Source organism: Aulonocara stuartgranti (genome assembly GCF_965226115.1).
Source record: "Aulonocara stuartgranti genome assembly, chromosome: 20".
Classification (NCBI taxonomy): Eukaryota; Metazoa; Chordata; class Actinopteri; order Cichliformes; family Cichlidae; genus Aulonocara; species Aulonocara stuartgranti.
Window position 1 is genome coordinate 1,510,375 of NC_138956.1, and position 22,723 is coordinate 1,533,097.

Below are 22,723 nucleotides of genomic sequence, written 5' to 3' on the forward strand. Positions count from 1 at the left end.
GGAAGAGTTGCTACAACAGTCTTGCTAGGTCAGATCTCGAAACTTTTTACATCACTTTCATCGCGGTACCAGTCTGTATTGCATGCATTACCTTAGTAGCGAGGCATGCACAGGCTTACAGTTGCACTCTGTGTCTCTTCCATCTTTCTTTAATCTCAACAAATCTTTTGCCAATTTGCCGTACGGTGCATTTTGAGCATGTAAGCTTACGTGCATGGGGTGGCAACAGGCAGCTGTACTTAACGTTATACGTCAGACATGCAGCATAAACACACAAAATATCACAAAAAATCACCACTCTTAGTAAAAATGGGAGAAACGACACATTCTAATACATGGTTAATCATCAGTGGAGGCAACAATGCCACAAGTACAACCAGTATTTTGTGCATATGCCAAAAATCACGACCATACAATGGACCTCTCCATCACTGTAGGTGTAAATGTGCCCCGTGTCTAAATAAGAGCAGGAAGTCACTTTTAAGGGATGATGGAGCCAGTTATGTTGTCTACTGTATGTCATGCTTGAAAGGGGCTTTAGGCCTCTTAGTTCATTGTAAGAAGTTCACTGAGAACAACTCAGTGCTGTTAAATTAAACGCATGCTAGAGATATTCAAAATGACACTCGGCATTTAAAAGAAAGCTGGCTAGGAAATAATTACATATAGACAGAGGTGGGACCAAGTCATTGTTTTGCAAGTCTCAAGTAAGTCTCAAGTCTTTATCCTCAAGTCTCAAGTCAAGTCTCAAGTAATGTCAGGCAAGTCAGAGTCGAGTCTCAAGTCACTGGTGTAAAAGTCCGAGTCAAGTCACAAGTCTGAAACTTTGAATTTCAAGTCCTTTCGAGTCTTTAAAAAAAACAAACGAAAAAAGCATGTTGCAGTTATGCTAAATGTAAATATTAGACCATGTAATTTTAAAATCTGTGTTTTTCTCAACACATACAAAATAGTGAACTTAGAAAATATACACAAATTGTGAAATTGCACCTCTTTAAAATGCAGCTCAATTAAACCTAGCTCCAAGAATAATTTTCACCGACAGTTCTGAGATAAGCTGCATGTTATTCTTGGATGCGGTTGTAGGACCAGCTTTAAAATCGCATGACAAAAATATACACATTAAAAAAAACTGTATCACCAACGTAGCCTGGACAACATTTGCTAGTTAGATGAAGTCAGCTATCTCATCGTAGCATATTTATATGCATATTTATAATCATACGGTTCTTGGAGTGAGTGCATACACTCATGAAGTTTAGTAACTTCCGGTCACTGCAACAAGCCCAGGTACAGTTTACCGACAGATGGGTGCAGGACCTTGAAATGCACCGTGTAGAACGAAAGACCATCGTACGTATCATAAGTTTACCAGTCTCACAAATCGTCGTCATAAATACACATTCCTTAACCGTTTATTAATAGGACCTTTGAGCTCAACGGTAATTAATTAGTAGTGGAAATAATTTCTGGTAGCATTACAGAAATGTAGCAGTGACAATAATACTGTATGCTGTAATCGTACTGGGCAATTAGTGATACAAAAAACCTGTTTTATCCTGTGAATAAAAGTATATGTTTTTGTCAGTGTACCATAATAACAGAAGCGAAACGCAATATTGTGTCAGGACAATTCACTATTTATGCACAATAAACAAAGGAGCATAACGCGACAATTTCTGTTCTTGCTTGTAACCTATATCACCAATTATGTTATGAAAATGACGCATTAACTACAACAGCAGACTGACCTTCGTGTAAATGCTTGGAGCAGACTAACCTGTGAGCTGGAGTGTTCTGGGACGTTATATTTGGTCTTTGAATGGCTGCAATCCAGTCACATCTTTGTTACTTCGGAAACATGGCTCGAACAATTTCTCTTCAACGACGTAATCCGATAACAACCGATCTCTTTACCCGTCGGCTTCCCGTGGCTGTCATGCGACCGGCTATTGCAGTTAATAATACAACAGCTTCTTGACATTTTTGTGTTTCTTTTTATCGCTGTATAACTGATTTTAATTGAAAGCCTGCGTGCGCTAGTACCGCTTGCCACGAGTTCCCAGAATCCTTTGCGGTTCTACCCGTGAATGACGTCACATTTTCAATCTCCATATAATATGCATGTTAAATTTTATATTTGGGGTAAAATATCAAGTCTTTTCAAGTAAACCGGTTCAAGTCCAATTCAAGTCCCAAGTCATTGGTGTAAAAGTCCAAGTCAAGTCACAAGTCTTAGAACATTTTTTCAAGTCAAGTCTAAAGTCATAAAATTAATGACTCGAGTCTGACTCGAGTCCAAGTCATGTGACTCGAGTCCACACCTCTGCATATAGATGTGTTTTTGAGTGCAGACAGGAAGAGAAACATAAAACCAGGTAGGAGTGAGAAAGCAGACAACTGAAACTGAAACAAGGTAAAAGAGAAAGCTCTGTGTAATATAAGAAAACTTAGTTTTTCAGTATGATCAAAGTCTGTGAGGGATTTAAAAAGTGTGTTTATATTCATTACATTGCTGTTTCCACATGGAAACATACAACAGCCCAGCTCATGGATACACACCATGTCCGTGTGTGTTCCTGCGCTGATAAGGGGGATGAGTTTTCCCAGGTCTGTTGTCTCTTTCATCAGGAGGGGAGTGACCAGTTCCCAGGGTCGTATGGATGACCCTGTCTGTACACTGTCATTACATAGTTACATCACTACCTAATTACACAGGTTTTCCTGCACCAACACAGACACACAGGGTCTTGAAAACTTGAAAACAAGCACTGTGCTCTTAGGTGGTGGGTGAAAGGGGGGTAGCAGTAAGAAAAAAAAAAAAGGAAAAAAGAGACAGAGTGACTGTCTTTGATGAGTAAAGGCAAATAAACAGGGGGAGACAGAGGGCATGTCTGGACATGAGTCAGTGGTTGGAGTAAAAGCTGGCCAGACGGACACTGAGAGCTGTCCAAGTAACCCTTCTGAGAGCTGACATAAATAAAAGCTAATGCTGAATGTGGGAGTAGTGTTGTGCTTTTGTGTGTGTGCGTGTGTGCGCACATAGCAACTGTTTTCCTTTCTCTATATTAGTAACGCTAGGCAACGACGATGGCAGCGGCTTCACACACCTGCGGTCCAGCATGCCAATGTGCCAGTCACATTCTGCAACACACACCAGCGCTGTGTGCCCACCTGGCCCTGCATGGGACGGGCGAGCAGGGCCCTGAAGAATCCTGTCGTTGTTCCTGCTGCACTTAAAAACAGGGTGTTAATGAGCTCTTGCTTTCTCCCGCTCTCTCTTTATCCCTGTGTTGGGATTTTCCTCTTTATTTCTGACTCTCGCCTTTCTTTCTTTGCCTCTCACACATTTTCAGTGTCCTGATTTTACTGAAATGACACTGTTAATTGCCTTCATTTCCCCCTCCTCTGACTGTCTCTCTCCTTTTGCCCTTCTTTCACTTATTGAACAGCAGACAGACAGATCTATTCACTGGGGTCCACTCAGTACTTAAAGTGTTTAAACACCACTGGATGTTGTGAGGGGAGTGGATACACAATACAAGTCTATTGCTCTGAAAGTCTCCAATAGCAAAAACACACAGTGCTACAATAGAAACATAGTCTTTGGCCTCAGAGCCAGAGCCAGTGTCTTTTTGATCATGTAAAGAAAAAAAAAGAAGAAATAAAGAAAGCCAAAGAGCTGTCAAACCAAACCCTGCTGTCGAAGACACACATACCCCAGGCAACTGATGTTCTATAACGCATCAATAAAATATGTGTTACAGCTAAGTGGGTTGCCAAGAGGTACTAAGTCAATCCTACATTAGTGCATCAGGATTTAAAATACAATTCTGGGGTTTTCATTGGAAGTAGCCTACAAAATCATACCCCAAAGCATAAGACCATGTGCTTTCAGCTGGGAAGAAATCTGGTAAATACTGTTAGAGAGTCCAGCAGCTCAGTGCAGTGTAGTGGAAATTTTTATTTTGTGTCACCGGTACTGAAGGTAAAGACTTTTTCCACCGACATTTGCTGTTAGAAGACGAAAACAAATTCAGTTCAGTGGAGCAGAGACTTGCTGCTAGACCGGAGTCAGGGGTTTGTGTATTGTGCGCCGATTAGAGTTTTGAAGAGTGTGGAAACGTCTTCGACGTGTGGCTTCGGAGAATTTGATGGCTCCGTGGTTGTCCCACGGCTCAGTGCGTGTTTAAACCTCTGCGCTTTTTTGGAAAACGCGCAGCTGGTCGCGATCAGTGAAACGGGCCGGAGGAGGAGGAACTGGGTGTGTTGCCTGCCTTCCGTGCCTCCCTCCCTCCATGAGGGGGAGTGTGTGTGTCTGTGAGTGGAAGCACTGCGGGAGTGGGTCAGTCAGTCAACGCTGCTGACTCTTACAGGCGGTTCCCTGGTTATCAGAGCTGCGGAAAGCACCGGGTGGATTCTCTTTGGCCTCAGAGCTCTGGCAGCGGGATATGTTTAACGGGAACAAAGCGGCTTGAAAGCTGGACGGTTGTAGAATGAGCGGACGCGTGCTACACGGCAAAATGCTGCAGCTCCCGGCTCCGCAGCGCGCAGGGAGGACAATGCACTTTCTGTCAAGGTAATAAATGAGAATAGAACCTGCATGTGACTAGTGGGGATGCCGGATAAGAAGCTAATTGACACACACGTGTGCGGTTGTGTTTCTTCGTTAATGACACAAACTGGCGGTGCTCGGTCGTCGCAAAAGTGCTGCAGAGGCTCCGGCGGAGCCTGTGCGTAAAAATCGGCAGCATGTCTCATTGATAAAAGTCCAACAGCTGCGTGGTGGCACGTTTGAGTGTGCTGAATAGATTGCGCCGGGGCTGTTCTGGGATGGTATGTATCAGTCAGACACCTAGTAAAGAAAGGGCTTTGATCCCCGTATAGATGGAGCTGCCTCTTTGCCATGCCGTTTATAGGCAGACCTCAATGCGCAAAGCCATATGTTGAATCAGCACTGCCTTTTATTGTTGCTGCTCGTAGACCAACTGATTTCAAGCAGCAGACTCTGCAGCCTGAATCCATATCTGAGGAGAACATCTAATTACAGCGCTGAAGAGTGGATGTGAATGCAGCATAACTGCGCGCGCGCGTGAAGTGCGTGTTGGCCTTAAGTGTCTGTATTTTGCGGTCTGTTGTTTCATTGTGGATGTGGATGCGATGACATCTGCTTGACGGTGTTCTGTGGCTCAGTCACTCATCAGTGGCAGGTAGCCTGTGATGTGAGTGGGTGTGTTCATATTGATCCGCTGCGGGACTGGACCGCATTCTACAGAACAGCTGACCTACATTCTCAGCTGAAGCGTTCTCGGTGTATCTTCTGTGATTGGGTGAAAATCAGCAAGCCTCCTCCATATCATCTTTATGCCCACACCATGTGAGAATTCTCTTAGACTGTGTCTGAATGTGTGGGCTAATATAGGCCACTTGATAGCTGCAGGCTGTTAATGGTGAAGAAAGAAATGTGGAGAGAGATGCTCTTATTGAAAAAGCGACAACGACTCTGAAGTTGACTTGATTCACAGACACATTTGCCAAGATGCTCTGATGGTATTGATTCTACTTGTGTGGCTGTGCGTGGTGGTGGTGGTGGGGTGGGGGGGGGTGTAAATGGAGGTCGACTTTGCTCTTTTTGGTCAGTTGACCCCCAGAGCTTCTATTGAACCTTTATGTAAACCCATTAGAGCATTAGAGTGACTTTAGTTGCACACATAACAGACACACACACACTGTCCCACCGGACCATCTAGTGGGTTGAGTCAGTGTGTTTGACTTGGGCACGCAGGCTTAAACAGACTGGCTGTCAAAAGAATGATAAACCTACAAATACATAGAAACTGACAGGAACACACTTAAAGCTTTCAGGCAATCACCAAACTGTATGATCGATGCCAGAGACGGTGGTAGTGAGAGTGTGAGTCCAAGTATGTATATGCCAGGGTGTGGGCACCAGCGTGTGTGTGTGTGTGTGTGGACAAACATTAAACATGCGCCATTAGCCGACCACTTCTGGCCAACACAAAGATTTGCTCAACTCTGTTAGTCACATTGTAGTCAAGCCAACATCAACTTAGTGTCACTTTGTGTGTTTTTGAATGTGGTGTCATCTGAAAACTATACAAATAGCCTTCTCAGCACGTCTCACCTGCTGGTTCTCAAACTCAGCCAAATAACTCATTCCCATACTAGTGATGTCACTCTTTAGTGTGCATCACTCTGAAATCTTCCCAGTTTCTTATAATCAAATAAAAATGGAACATATGTCACTGTGATGCAGATCAGGCTCTTGCCATAGCTGATGTCAGTTAGCTGCAGTGGGGTAGTCACTGGCTAAGCAGCACATATAACTGGGCTTTCAGAGTTAAGAGTCCCAACTGCTTCATTGACTCAGTGTTACACTTTCCACATCTGTGCGTGCGTTGGGATCTGACTGACATAAATACCTTCATCAGAGGTGCTATGTTGGGCTCTATGAAGTAAACCCCGTGTAGACTTGTACAGACAGCAACCACATAACAAGGGAACTGATTCGTGCTTGCTTCCTCAATCTGCAGTCCAAGTACACTAAACAGTAGTGTACTAAGAACAACCTCATGTCCCTGACGTCTGCTTCTGTCTCTATTTCTGAAACCAAGTGTGATCTACACCTTAGAGGTACGATGTAGTAATTAAAAATGATATCTGTAAAGATTTCGATCACAGCCACAGGCAGGAGGAGAACTGCAAAGTTACCGTGCTGATGGAAATCCTGAATACCTTTATCGCTTTGCACGTTTCTGCTGACATTGTTGGTGCCCTTCAACTTTCATATTTCAAATTCCTATAGCAGAGCCTAACTGATACAGGATTTTGAAGTCTAACAGTAATATTTGGTGAGTTTAAAAAGTCCCATATGTTGGCCGACATCTTTATTTTTTTCTTCAAACATACGAAGCATAAATAAGTTAATCTAAAATTTGCCATGTGGAGCTGTTTATTTACTCATTTACGTTCTGCCTGACTTACTTGGGTCAGCTGTTGTTGTGTATGTGTCTAAACACATGCTGTCAACAGGAAAGTTGCTGAGAGCCTTGTGATGGACAGAGTGTGCAATGTCAGCACTCGTGACAATATTGTAAGGTGTTTTTTTTCCTATTCTTCTTTATTTTTTCAGTTTTCATTTGTCTGCTGATATAAAAGCCGATACTGAAAGTCTGTAACTAGCTAATGCCGGACGATAATATTGGGACGGTGATAAATCGCTCAGGCTCTTATTTCATTTCTGTTCCTATCAAGAGCATTTATGCTATATCACACACAACTATAGGAAGTTTGCGACTTTTGCTTTCAAACAGCCCCGTTTCCATTCCACACAAACAATTTCTTTGTGATTGTGCTGGATTTAGGGACTCAACGCAAGATGGATTAAGTTGTTTTGGAAACGCGCTTTGCTGACTCAAAACTGGATGACTGGGATGCGACAGCTGCCTTACACCCTCGTGAATCATAGTGTATGAACAGAACTTAATACTGTTAAACACACAAACAGGTCCATCCATGTCAAACGTATTGTTTTCTTAGGGTGTCTCCATTTACAGAGTTGGTCAAAATATTTAAATCTCTCCTTCTGAGCACATATAGGCCTTCTTATTCAACCAGACAAACCAGTGGCACTTTAAACATCAAGGAACGTTTCTTCACTGTTCGCGGAGTCACCGGCCTAATTTGCAGTGGTTTCAAATCCTGGGGCACGGATGGAGGAGAAGAAAAACACATGACCTGAGTCTTTTCGTGCAACCACTGACTCGTGATGTGCAAATTAGTTTACTGTCCCTGCCTACCAGGTCATTAGAAAGACCTGTGAGCGAAACAACAGATGCTTGTAACCTGTGCTTGTAAGACATCCACATACGCTTTTTTTTTATTATACACACGGGAGCCAGTGTTCACGACCAGACCTTGTATTTTCTCGAGGTGGTCCCTCCTGTGGTTTAGTGAGTTCCTCTGTTACTTCAAAGCCAAAGAAGAACCTATAGCCAGACAACACATGCACACATGCCGCTTCTGCCTGATAATGAAGAGTAAAAACCACAGTGTCTTATTTTGAAACTTCCAGGGGTTTTTCTGAGTTCAGTGGAAAGTTAGGTGGTTCCTCTGGCTTGCACTGGAACTTCAGGCTGCAAATTACAGTTTTAATGAAACCTCTGGAACTGTCATTTTATCCCTGTGTATGTCTGCGCACTCGTGCTGTGGTATGCATATGTGCGTCTGCATATGTTGAATGATTAGGGAGTGGGACCCCAGAATACACTCGTTGGAATGTGAAGTGTGTGTTTTGAGTGGCCCGCGGGGCAAGGAATGCCTCCCAAATTCACTGTAACAGCTTTAAGTGGCATGACCGGAGTGTGTGTGCTATAAGTTGACAGCAGGTGATAGGCGTGGGCTCCTGCAGGGTGCGCCCTTAGGCTCGCTGGTCACTGCCACATGTGTTCACACATGCAAGTACACAAACAAGAGCACTAGAAATGCACACACAAGCTAATTCTTAAAGAAGTTGTGACAGTCTAAAATTTAAGTACAGCAGGATGCTGCAAGTTTGTAGAAAGACCATATGGGTTGAAGCTGCACTGTATCCAAGTGTAATGTAGACCTGTTGCCTAACAAATCTATCCAGAAAACATTAAAAACCCCAGTGACACCTCAGTGCCAACCATCACACCACCATCCTCCCCCTAACAAGTCGAAATCTGCAATCATATGTCAAACAATGAGGAAGTATTTTGTTACTGAAATTACCACAATTGTTACTGAAGAAGAAATAGTTCAGCACACTGGTAAACATCACCCTTTTTTTTTGCTGGCAGGAAGTTCAAAATAAGGTTTCAGTGCTAGACTTGGTCTTATTTCCATTAAAGACGGGGTTAAATAATCTGTTAATCATAAAGTTTTGCTTCTTGACTTTTCAAACAATGTCCCAACTTTTTTCCCAGACAGGTTTTACAATGACAGGTCTGTCCCCTTAACTGTGTGTGTGTGTGTGTGTGTGTGTGTGTGTGTTTTAATAGGTGTCTGTTTTATATCAGGCAGCAGAAGTGAGAAAGCATCTCTCCTCGAGTCAATGGACCTTTCATTCTTTTCCTTTTTTGTTCAGGTGGTGTCTGCACGACCTCCAGCAGGTGCTCAGTGGTGTTCTGTTGGTTATGTAGTTTCTTTGTGCAGCTCACTGTGAACAGAAGTTATGAACCATATTTGATTCACTTTTTGCTCCCTTTCTTTCTCTCTGTCCATTTTCAGTTAATGTTTCAGTTATCGAATTAACTGAAAAGCTTGAAGAGAGCTTCATCCTTTATCTGACGACCCAGGACAATGTAGGCAGAGGAGGAAGAATATATTTTAAATAGGATTGCTTCTTGTGTAGAGGCCCTCTGAAAATTTACTTGGAAATCTGTACCAATTGTTCTGGCTGAGGCATTGGTAACCCTGTTGAGACACAATCCTTTTTCACTTGAACACAGACTCATATCACGCTGACATCGTAGTTCCTACATGTGTGTGACTTTTCAAACATCTTGAACCCCGTCTCATTGCAGCAATAATTCTTCATGCTTGTTTAAGTTGTTTTCTTTGACATTAGCCGCTTTGTCACTCATTTTCAGTCCAGTCCTTATACCAGACATTTTCAGAGGCATGTTGCTTTATTTGATAAGCAAGTTAAGACTGGCCTATGAATTGATCAGTCATAAATGATGCTCGTAACCCAAGAGATGAACCAGTTTTGTGTCTACACATCTCTACACAGACAGCTCTTGGACAGACATATCTTGGCATGGTATGTAGTGTGTGCATAAAACCTCTGAGGAAACTGGACAAGTGGAGGACAAAAGAAGAAATGGCAGGCTCAACAATATCTACAGTAGAAGAACAGTATCGCAAAGCCTCATTAGAAATGATCTCAGTGGAAGTGTGGCTGTCAAAAACCCATTCTTCAAGAAGGTCAACTGGGAGAAAAGGCTGAGGTGTGCCAAAGTACAAAAACTGGACTGAAAATCAGAGGTAACAGGGCTTATAAAGGGATGAAACCACATCTGATAGTTTTAGTTCATATCCACATCAGTATGCAGAGAGGAGGTCAGGAGAGAGGTGCAACAGTGAGTGTCTGTAGCTATCTATGAACCCCAGTGGAGATCTTGAAAAATTGATAGAAACATACCATCAGATTTTGATCCACCATACGACACCATCTGGAAAGAGGAACGCTATCAGTCATGGATTGAACTTCCCAGTGCTCACGCTGTTGAAGCAGTGTGGGATCATCTCGACAGAGAATGAAACAGAAGGCGGCCAATGTCCAAAGAAGAGCTTTGAATGTTCTTCAAGAAGCCTGGAGAACTGACGAGAAGGGACAAGGAAGCCTGCCCAAGAGATTTCATACTGTGTTGAAGAATAAACACTGGCTCTAAAGCTTGTTAGAAATGTACAAACGCTGCTGCTTCTCTATGCAAGTTTACACATTTCAGTAAATCACTACAGCCTTCTTCCATTTTTCCAGCACAATGTAAAGAAATGACGGGTGGCTCGAGACTTTTCCTCAGTCCTGACATTGTAGCAGGATGGTTTTAACAGGTAGCGCTGCAGACATTTGATCTTATCACCCTTTCTGTAAATGAATACCAAACTTTCACTATGCGGTTTCTCAGTTGCTATCACTGTTTGTGCAGTGTTGTCCCTTCCCAGAACCAACGGTTAGCAGGTATCATATTTCAGTGTTTGTTGTCAGTGCTTTTGTTTTTGGCAGGTTTGAGTTGTTTTAGCTCTTCTTCTTGTCTGTTGCCTGGTTTAAGTTCCTCCATGCTGTGTTACTTGACAATATTTTCCGTTGATCAGAGGGCAGTTGCCAGTGGAAATGCTTTTGCATGTATGTGTTTGTGCTTTCTGCTCATGTCTGTGGCACCATCTTTTGCACAGCTGCTTCAAGTTAAGAGTAACCTGTAGGAAGCGTGCTTCATTCAAAAGTAGTACCACCCTCTCCTTCTCTTCCTCCGTTGCCTTCCCTTCCGCTCTCTCACTAGTCCCCCTATTTCAAACCAAAACATCCCCGTGCGCCGTTATTTCACAGCCGTTAAGTCAGCTGACATGTCTGGAGGGAGGCCTGAGGTAATTCTACCCCAGGATCCAACCCCTGTCCTGGGCCTCTGCGTGCTGGGGTTCCCCTTATGAGCTCCTCCCTGGTTCTCAGCCATTCAGTTGGGGCTGGGAAGTGCTCCACACTGCACCCCAGACTGAACTACTTATGAAGGTGATTTAAGAGGCCACCTTATCCCAGGAGTGCTGTCCCTCTTTTGCTTCCTGTTGTCTTGTGAAGAAGAGAAGGACGGTCAGAGGTTATTTGGTCAAAAGAAAGCTCGCGTTCAATATTCTTTTACTAAACACTCTCTGACCCGTTTTGTTCCGCTCTCTACATGAGGAACACAAGAACACTTTGGGGAGAAGTTGTTTAAACTTCCCCCCCATTCTTGCTGAGCAGTTATATGAAATATGTTTCAATTAGTCAGTGCACTGTTTTTATCTGCACTGCATTCAAATCCCTAAAGCCACTTTTTTCAGACGCAGGTCCAGTAATGTTCCTTTTTTAACCCTGTGTAGGACGACTAAGGAGATGACAGACAATAGTTGATCTCTTGCCTTTCAAGGAATCATCTTCACACTTCTCCTAGCTCCTACTCTTTTCCTTTTTGGGGCTGATAGCACGAGGAGCTCAAGACGACCCTGTCGGTTTCAACATGAGCAGTCACACGATTTTTTTTTTTTTTTTTATTCTTCTTAGCCGTATATGAAGGTTGAAGCTATCTACTGTTTCAAATGTCCTGTTTTATTTCACCAGGGCTGAAAAAGTGCAGAGCCAGCTCAACTCTCAAATGCAGTGTGTTGAACTCTGAGAAAACTTTATCCATTCTGGGGAGGTCATAAGGACAGACGAGATGCAGAGATACATTTGCTGTCTGAGGAGGATTTTGCTGAAGCAGTTCCCCCTTTTTTAAACTGTTTCTGTCCATCCATCTCCACCTCCCTACACTCAGGGAAAAAAAGAAAATAAAAATTCATGGGGAAGGATTTCTGATGCTTCCAATCGCTTTTCCCGAGCCTTTTCCATCCAGAACATCCAAGCATTTGTAGAATGTGTCCCTCATCTTTGCAAGGAAAAACAATAGCAGTCTGAGAGTGCCTGCCTTTGCCAACGCTCAAAAATCTCTCCAAACCATCCATGGATTGAATCTCTGGATCAATTTGCTTTATATTAAAATGTTAAAGAATGCTTCCAAAAATACACACATCGAGATTCAGATCTGGATCAAGTCCAGGGGTTACTTCTAAGTCGAGTCACACCCTATAACATTCCACCTTCATAACTTTCTAATCCAAACGACAAAGAAACAAACGGAATAAATCCTGATAAAATCCTTTCTGACTGTAAAATGTTGATGTAGCTCAATAATCTTTTATACACACACACCTTGAGACAGTAACACACACCCAGGCTGTCTTTGTTCAACCCTCAGTAGATCAGAGACTTTACTGGCTACCACCACGCACATCTGACAGCTAGTTCAAGCGCCAGTCAGGGGGTGGGTGTGTGTGTGTGTGTGTGTGTGTGTGTGTGTGTGTGTGTGTGTGTGTGTGTGTGTGTGTGTGTGTGTGTGTGTGTGTGTGTGTGTGTGTGTGTCCTAACCCCTTTGGCCATTGCTGTCAGCTTTATGCCTGTCAAAGGCATAAAAGGATTCCTCTTCTGCATTGGCCATTTAGGGATGTGACCTCCTATTTCTTTCCATGGTCACACACACACACGCATATAGATAGATAGAGATATATATGTGTACCTTTAGCTGGGACCTCTGGCTTGCTCTGATCCTGGTGGTGCATGGAATTAGCAGTAATTATGAGCTCATTAACTCCAGCCTGTTCTGTAATCCCCTTTAAAGCCCAGATACTGCAGTTTCTTTGTCTATGTGGATGCGTGTGTCCAAGCAGCTATCACACACACAGTATGCCACTCCACATCATGAAAACAGGACAAAGAGGAAATGATAAATAATACTGGAGACTTACTTTCTCTATTCAGTATTTAGCCAAAGACGGGCTGCTTGCACAATCTAGTTTTTAATTGGGTCTTGTCAGTGACTTACTGTGAGTGTTTAACACTACAACACAATGGAGAACCTGCACTCAGCAGCTAATTAAAAGCCACTTTTAATGACAGATTTATTGTTAATTACTTTACAAGTGCCTCAACTCCCAGACAACAACATGACATTGTTAAAAATGGCAGAGGCATTTTATTTATAGGTACGAGGTAATGTCAGGACATCACGTGGCATGTAGGGCTTCTTTTATAAGAACATAGCATGACTCCAGAATGCAGCAGATGGCTTATCATTAATAAAGGTAACTAGTGCAATAACCAGTAAGACTGCATCTTGAGTAGAATTATTGGTAATGTGAAGCTACAGCATGTCTGTAATGAGTGGATATTCACGCCATGCTAAATCTGTATGGCTTTATGTGTCAGAGGATCTTGAAGCTGTCAGGCTATAGTAAGAGCCTCGCCTGCAGAGCGAAGTCTTTATGGCCCTATATGGTGCTGCAGTGATGGATTATCTGATGGCAAACGCAGCATGTTAGGAACCTTTGTAGTCCGTCGAGTGTTTTAAAGGTTAAGCCAGCCAAGATGAATCTGTGCTCTCAGTCTGTGCTTTTTAAAACTATTTCTGTTGGAAAATTATTATTGTACTGCCGGGCTATGATATGCTTTGTTCCAATAAGGTACTTCACAGGTGTGTGTGTGTGTGTGTGTGTGTGTGTGTGTGTGTGTGTGTGTGTGTGTGTGTGTGTGCGCGCGCGCGCGCGCTTGTTTCCTGGTGATAAGCTGCTGAAGTGGTCCAGGGACACATATTGTAGGCCATCTGTGCACAGCAACCACAGTCTTCCTTTTTTCCTCTTATCAGGTAGATTCCCAGCGTCACATCTTTGGTGGCAGGTCATGCATGCAGTCAGCCTGATTTTTATTGCAAAATTTCTCACACTTGAATCTTCCATCCATCATTTAAGATTTCTTTCTCACACGGTCAGAGCCACCGTAGCTACGCTCGAGATATGAAACGCTGATACACTGACACTGGGTGGGGCCAGTCATGCTGGTTTTTCTGGAAGTGAGTCATTGTGTTTTGCGGCAGTGTGTGTGGGTATGTGTTTATACTAGTTTGATTGTGGGTATTTGTGCGAAAACAGTCAGTTGGGTTTAACATGTCCTGTTTAACTTGTACAGACACAAACTGTACCGGATGCCACAGCAGACAGTGAGCTGCTAATGATGAATAGCTTGTTCTCTTTTGGGTTAATCCTTTTCTTTTTCTCGTCAGCTTTTGTCTGTCTAACTTTATGAACCTACACCTGCTGCTCCTGCTCTTCAGGCTGATCTGACCTGTATCTTCCAACTCTGAGCTGCACAGAGAGAGACGCACGGGCAAAGCATCACGCCCAGTTACCATCGCTCATCAGTCATAGCCTCACATATTTAAACTTTAGAGAATGTAATGCCTTCAACAGCCCTTTCATGCTTGCCCCCTCTGGTTTCTTAGCTGACTGCCCAGTGCCAGTCTGGCAGTGCCCCACTTTCCATTTGTCTGAAAATGCATCACTTTGACCAAGAACAGGTCTGATTTAGCCATTTTGGGTTTTGACATGTGACTCTGTTCATTTTTAATAGGAATGGAAAGTTCCAGTCCACCGAGGGACTGCAGAAACATTTTCCATGCATTTACACAAGCGGTGGAGACAGTGTGCAAATATCACCCTGGATAAGACGTGTTTAACCCCATGAGGGAACAAAAAGTTGAACCATTATATTCAAACTGCATCTGTGTTATATTAGTCATAAGCTCTTGAGTCATTTTTGTGTTCTTTTCCCAAGCTGACACCTTCCAACTGATTCCTGTCTCCTTATCTTATGTGCTAAAATGTGGTCCGGCTGGTTTGTTAGACACTTCCCTCCAGCTCCCAATGGGCCTCGCTGCTTTTTATTTATCGGCTACATTGACAGTACGAAGCATTCATAATAATTTCATGTTGCTTCTTCAGTGTAATGTCTGCTTTTGTTGCAGTGTAATTAGATAACGGCATTTTGTTGTCGACTTGCTGTTTGCTTTGGTGCAGCTGAACTACTGCAGACAAAGCAGCAAAGTCAAAAATTAAAGTTTAGCTGCTCCCGACACAGGATCAGCAAATATTTATCGAGATGAAAACCTTAACATCGCACCATTTCTGTTGGCTCTGTCGGGACTTCAACTCCCAGCAAGCACTGCTCTTAAAAACAGCCAAAGCTGCTTTGTCTCTACATTTGTCTCACTGACTTTTTTTCCTCCTCCTCTCACTCAAGATAGCGGACAAATGAGTGGGACAGGAGATGAGACCAGGGGAAGAGAGTGCAAAGCTCTTATAAGGAGCGGCAAAAAAGACCATTCACATAGAGATGAGAGCAATTAGCTCCATAGTCTGAATAGAGGGGTTCAAGGGTGGGTGTGTGTGTGGGAGGGGGGATGCAGAAGCCTCTTAATAAAAGCTGGCTATTTAACTCAGCAGCAACTATTCAGCTATTCTCTTGATAGCTTGTGAGGCTTAGTGTTTGTGTGGGTGTGCCGGTCATCTATGCAGAAAACGAGGCACAAAGAAATCATGTTTCTGTGAAAGGAGGATGTTGTTTACAGTGACCACCATGACTTTTATTTATGCAGCACATGACAGACAAATATCCAAACCATTTAAATGACTGTAAATGCTTGAAAAGTTCTCGCTTTACAGAAGATGATAACATTTCTCTGGACAGACCACAGGCTGCAGAGTTGCCTCACTGTGGCTTCTCCTGTCAGGGTGAGTACAGCAGGAAACCACAGCTGGCTCGAGAGGACGTGCACAGCGTGTCCATGTGATGTAGTCGTTACTCTGCCCGGTGCTTTGGCTTGCACATGACTCAAATTGTCAGGTGGAGGTGAAGAAGGAGCTTAATCAAGCACAACTCAACTTAATAGACATTTATTGCAGCCTAATTGAATCAGCATTGATATTCATTTTGCTCACAGTGTTACTGTTGCAGGATACCATTGTTCAATATCTTGACCACTGTGCTTCCCACCAGCTGTGTTCTTGAAGCCTGGGATCAGTTTGGAAGTCACAAAAAACCAAATTTCTTTAGCGTAATAGGCGAGACATCGCCATTTTTGCATTCATTCGGTTTTATATAAGCATACTAAGAGTTATCATTTGTTACATATTGGTGGAAATTGTAACATTTCTAGTGTTACCTTGCTTGCGAGAGGAACATAGTTAACTGTAGTTAACAGATAATTAAAATAAAAAGAGCCGTTACAGGCAAGTGGCATGACTAAAGCAGCGCTTCCTGCTCAGCACTAATCTGTAAAAGTGTTGATGTAAATGAAGGGGGTGCTAATATCCCTCAGTCTCTGCAGCTGCTGATGGTGAATGTACAAAGATAAGGCGGAGGGAGGAAAGATTATGAGTGTTAGATGATCCTCTTCACTGAGTGCATCATGTCCTGAGAAGCTGAGGAAGTTTTAAGCATTAACAGCTCTTCTCTTTCCACTAAAGGCCCTGTCTTTTATACGTGTCCTTTCAGTTCTTTCTTCTCTCTGCACACGCCACTTTACCCGCTTCTCTTGGAGTGTCTTTGTATTTCAGACCGCTCTTTTCAAGTTCAGGTTTCATTACATTGAACTTTTAAAAAGAGAGAGAGGTGCAGCTACTTAGAAGTTTTGACTTGGAAATAAAAAAAATGTTTCATATCTATAACTAGAGATAGATATAGGTAGGTATGTATGTGTGTGTGTCTTTTATTTTTGGCATCGTAAAGAAAAGCTTTCAGTAGAGAGTCTCTGTTAATATCTGTTATAGAGTTGAAAGTTTCATTTTTCAGCAGCTTGTAACTTTCCACAATCAAGATAAAACTTCTTCTTTTTTAAATTAAATCATCAGCTTCAAATTTTATTTACTTCTACACTGCATATAGTGCATTTAATGAATGCTTTTGGTAAAGTTCAACCTCTGACCTTGCCTCGCTTTTCTGTGGGTTTGTATTTCCATATCTGTCAGCTGAGTGACACCAAACCCAGCACTGGCTGTGTTTGTTCTGTTTTCTGGCACGTCTGAATTATTCACCATAGAGGTGTGTTATCTTTCAGTGAAGCGCTGGTGGACAAGCCGATAGCTTGAAGTGAATAATGGGATATGAAGGACAGCCTAGCGTTTCCCGAGAGCTACAGATGGTTAACCACAGCTGTCTATCTAAAAATGTTTGCGTTTCAGCAGTGAGCTTTTTTTAATACCTTGATTTCCTGGAGGAACATTTTGCAGTTAATTGGCAGCAAGTCAGTAACATGACTGGTTATAAAAAGACCTTAGAGAGGCAGAGTTCCTCAGAAGCAAAGATGGGCCAAGAGTAAACTATGTGTTCTTACAGAAGACTGAATATCTCATCTACGGTACATAATATCATTAAAGAATCAGAGAATCTGGAGAAATCGCTGCAGGCAAGGGACAGGGCTGAAAGTCAGTGTATGGCCTCAGGAGCACTTCCAGAAATCACTGTGAATACAGTCTGCCGTGCAATCCACAAATGCCAAATCCACAAGCACCAAAGCTGTTTCAAAATGGACTGTGGCTAAGTGGAAAACTTTTCTGTTGTCAGATGAGTTGAAATTTGTACAACAGCGTGGCTTGGCCTGCGTGCAGTCCACAACGAGGAGAGCGCAAAGGTCTGTGGCTAACATCTGGAAGACTATTCCACTTTTTTTTTAATGTTGTCTTGTGCAAAGGGAAACATAAATTTTTGTGCAAAATTTGGCAGTTTGATAGTCCAATAAGTTTTCTTTTTTTCTTATTATTTAAAAAAAAAAAGGAAGAATATATACAATCTCTGTACAAATTCATCTCAAATAACATCTGAATCAAAATTAGACGTCCTGGGTGGCACAGGGTTGCCTGAGTTGCCTCACAGCAAGCAGATTCTCAGGCTGGTTTTCTGCCTGCATGCTTTCCCCCGGCCTCCTCCCACGTTCTGAGCTGTTAGATTATTTGGTGATTCTCAGTTGGCCGTGGGGGTGGATGCAATATAGATAAAGCACTTAAGTGCATAGAATGAAGTGCTGTTTGAATATGTGTGAACAGGTGAAGTGGAATACTTGGAGTTGTCACTAAAATTAGAAATACACCATATAAGTGCCATAAAATGCTTTTAAATGTGAAAATGCACCAAAATCCATCAGTGCATTGTTGTTTCTTTCTTTCTGTTTTCTTAACAGTAACATTTGCTTTGCTTTTGCTGCGTTTCCCATCGAGCCACAAAGTATCGGTCAGATCTCTGGATGTGTCTGACTCAATCTTAAACTTGCCCTTAATCTTACAGCGGCATATAGACAGCAGCATGACAGCCACTCTCACTGGAAAATCTGATCTGCTTTTCTTTGTATCCAAGATATCCACGGGCCAGACGGGGAGGGCTTTCCATTTTGCCCCACTCCCTCTCACCCCCACCACCATCTCCCTGAGGGTACAGTGTGACCCATACAGGCACCCAACTGGAAGGATCATACCGCTTCCTTTGCCTACACCACCCCCTGCACCCCGTTATATCTGTCCTTGTTAGCCCATCACTGCCCACTTAACTTGTTTTACGTTATTACATGACATCAGTCTTACTTATTGACCTTAATAAGAGGAAAAATCGAACCCGTATACTTCCTAAACATGGCCTATTCATGTATACGAGCACATGAATCTATAAGCTGCCGATTCAATTGTATCTCACGTACGTGAAACTCATAGTGTCAGCATTATCTGAAGTTGAAATAACTTTAAAGTTGGATGTTTGTGGATTTTTTTTATTAGACCTAAATAAAGCAAGAACCACCCACAACCTCTCTGTCACACAGGAAGGCTTTTCACTGGGAAAAGAGACAGCGAGGTAGATTTCTGACAGGGGACTTCATATTTCTGATGCAGTCCTGTATGCACTCGTGGGTGCATGCATCTTCTTCAGTGCTATTTTTGTGTGTGTGGGTTGAGATGATGTGATGACAAGTGCTCCAGATTTCAGTTTGCCAAATGTTTCAGTGCAAAAGTTGGGTATTTAGAGCAGACGGTGCTCTAAATAAGGTTTCTGTCGCTCTGAACATTTAATCAAAAGACAAATTAAGAGACACAGAGCTGAATGAGCCCAACCTCAGGTGGTAACCGAGCTGATGGAGCTTTGGTAGTTGATGCGATAAATGGATTCAAGGCGATACCAGTGAACTGACACAGATTGCTTTCTTTCTGTTGAATGTGTGATACATGATTGGCCCTACAGGGGCAGACGGTAAACCACCGCACAGACTTGGAATGGTTTGCTATCTTGATCAAGGACACTTTGATAAAAGTGGAGGCTTGATGCCTCGGGGACTTAAACTCTGGCTGACCAGGTGAAGGAGACCAGCCCACATTTGTGAAACAAAAATAGGAGCGCAGCGTTTAACCTAGTTATTGTAGCACAGTCACAGACTTGCACTTAATAAAGAAAAGCTTTTGTAACGATGATGAAATGATCACACCTTTGATCACAGATGATGGTGTCTTTAAATGATGGGCTCCTTTATCACACTGTTCACAAGCACTTCTTAACTGACACAGCAGCTGTGCTCGTTTAGAATGAAAGTCACCTAAAAATGTCAGGACAACTTGTGGTAAAAAAGAAAAGTGACGCATATTTTAAAGTGCAAGACAGTAGAAATAAACCCCGTCTGTTTTAACATTACAAAATTGATGTTTATTATATATATTTAGAAGAGACAGGGTTCATTTTTCTCTCTTATTACATATGGCTTCATACGGTTATTTCATGTAAAAACTATTGAATCCTTTACTGGAGCTATTTTCAAAGTGTCTGCAAATATTGTCTTTAAAACAGTTTTTATATTACTTTTGTTTACTGTTGCTGTACGCTAGGAAATCCAGATCCTCTTCTCTTTTTATTTTAAGCATTTAAGAAGGGAATTATTTTACACATTAATGTTAGCTGACATATTTTCCTTGTCATGATCTCTTTTAGTTGGGATGAGAGCAGCTCCATCAGCAGTGGACTGAGTGACGGTTCAGACAACCTGAGCTCTGAAGAGTTCAACACAAGTCCCACTCTCAACTCTCTTCCTACCACTCCCATTGGCTCCCGCAGAAACTCAAGCATTGTGGTGAGTGACACACAAACACACAAAATAGAGACGCGCAACTGTTTGACACAGACGGATAAGAAGTGCGTGCACTGATTACAGTAGTATTGATTAAGCTGTTAATCCACAAAGGTATTGAATGCACACACTTTGTCAGTGTACAGAGGACACACACACACACACACACACACACACACACACACACACACACACACACACACACACACACACACACACACACACACACACACACGCAGGCAGCAGGACCCTGGCATCACAGACAAAGCCTGATTAGTTATTCTGCACACGCCCATAATATCTGTCACATCTGCAGCAATCAAAGTTTGCCGCAAACACACTGCACTGCTCCGTGGCGTCTCTCTTTTCATTACATATATATGAAGATGTGTATATTTTCAGAAATGTTTGAGCTTAAGAAGTGCTCACTTGTTAAAAGCTGAATTTTTCAGATACATTAGGAACATGTTCAACTAGTGGAGGAGTGTCAAATTCAGTTTGGGTGGAAAAAGACAACCTATTAAATGTGTCCTTTCTTTTAGGCTAACCAACAACTAGCTAGTGTACTAATCTGTAATAATTTTAGGTATTCTAAAAATCTTTTAAGTATTGTACTCAAATTATGAGCTAAAATAGTAAGATGCTCATTGCTAGCTACGATTTTAAATCCACTGGATCGAGCCGATTCTGTAGTTGTGGCTTAGTTCAGTGGTATATTCAGCTTGGAGGTAGAAGTAACTGTTGTGAGTGATCGTGGTTGTTCACGCTATGCATTTATATGCTGTATGTTTGCTGCAGTCCTTAGAATTTATTGCGGTGATGGAAGCATTTGGGACCAATGACCTCTGCTTAAAATCCTGTTTACAGCCTGGCTGAGTTCGTCAAGATCCATCTGTAGCTATATGGGTTCCAACTCTGTGTGTGTGTGTGTGTGTGTGTGTGTGTGTGTGTGTGTGTGTGTGTGTGTGTGTGTGTGTCCCCGAGTGTCTGATTTAGGTCACACCTCCGCAGTGTGGTTTATGTGACTGAAGTGGTGGGTTTTTAGAGGGAGCGAGACAGCGAGCGAGACAGAGGGAATCAGTGTAACCATAGCAACCAAAGTGCAGGGATGCTGAGAGCAGAGGCTTTGTCTTTACCCATATACTGTAGGACAGGTCTAAAGCGAAGCCATCTGCACATACACACACATACAAGCAGGGCCATCTGCAGTCCTGCATCCGGGCCAGCGAGGCGGAAGAACCGGGGCGCCTCCCTCCACGCCTAATTGCAAGAGTCATAGCAACCATTACACCCCATGGCATCATTACCATGGCAACCAGCCATCACCCATCGTCATGCACCCCACATTGTATAATGCACATGCTCCGTGCCTTCTCTGCATTCTCAGCTGATGCGTTTCTCTTGGTCTTTGTGTCCCATTTCTCTGTCTCCCTGTCTCCTCTCCATCACTGCATCCTGTCCTTGTTTGTTGCTGTTGTTTTTAATTTCCTTAAAGACAAAGGCAAATCCATCCCTCATCTCCCTCCTACATATTGTATAACATCCTGAGCAGAGGCATGGGGGCGGTAGAGAAAGATAATCTAGGAAAGGGGGCACAAAGAGAGACTGTGCAGAGTTAGGCTGTATTATATGTAGGTAGTAGAAAAACCTGGAACAAGACCTCAAGTTAATGCAGTTTTTCCTCATGCCTTTGTGTATTTGTGCATGCTCCTGTCTGCCTCACTGTCTGCCTGTTTGTCTGTTAATCATTTGGTCACAGCTATCTGACCAGATGTGTATCTCACCCGCACTACCCCATCTTTCAATAAACAAGGAATGTGTGTGAGGAAATGACAGTGTTTTATCAGCGAGGTCTTTCAAACAGGATACACACGTGTGTGTATACAACACACAGTCAGGCCGAGCTCCTCCTCGTGTCATGCAAACCTGCCCATGGGGTCTATTGGTTTTAATAAAAAATGGAATTCAGCATGAGTCCTCATGAGAATCAGGTGCAATGTCCCAAACACACTCTCTCTCACAGAAACACACTTTCTAATCCGTTGTGCAACTGGCGACCTCCTGCAGCGGGAGAATAATCTGTAAAAAGTGCTGTTGTCATAAACCTTCACACACAATAGACCTTGGTTTTACAACGGCCTGATTTCCACGTGTCCTTTAGTTTGACATTTGACATTCTTATAGTTACGCAGTGTTGTCTACTTTCTTTGTGTAGATATGTTTTGGGGTTTTTGTTTTTAGCGGTTTCTGTTCCAGCCGTCTCAGTCCACTTCTCCTTTTGAAGTTTTTAAACAGAGCTTACAATAGGATTTAGACGGAGGAGACGAGACATCCATATGTCGTTGGGTTGACGGAGTTGTGCACTGTCTGCTCAAAGGGCTTTAAGATGAGGCGGAGTGTGTGGATCTGTCTGAACGTCACATTTCTCCTTTTTGCAACCAGTAATGCACCTTTTAAGA

The 22,723-nt window shown here is 42.8% G+C and overlaps 1 protein-coding gene across 14 annotated transcripts in view; it reads left to right on the plus strand.

Annotated features, from left to right (window-relative positions):
- Positions 1-22,723, plus strand: part of nav1a (neuron navigator 1a) — a 98,183-nt gene that overhangs the window by 54,027 nt on the left and 21,433 nt on the right. For all 14 annotated transcript variants that reach the window (XM_082518167.1, XM_082518169.1, XM_082518161.1 and 11 more), the window contains one exon: positions 20,129-20,267. In XM_082518167.1, the coding sequence (XP_082374293.1) occupies positions 20,129-20,267 (139 nt within the window). The remainder of the gene's footprint in view (positions 1-20,128; positions 20,268-22,723) is intronic.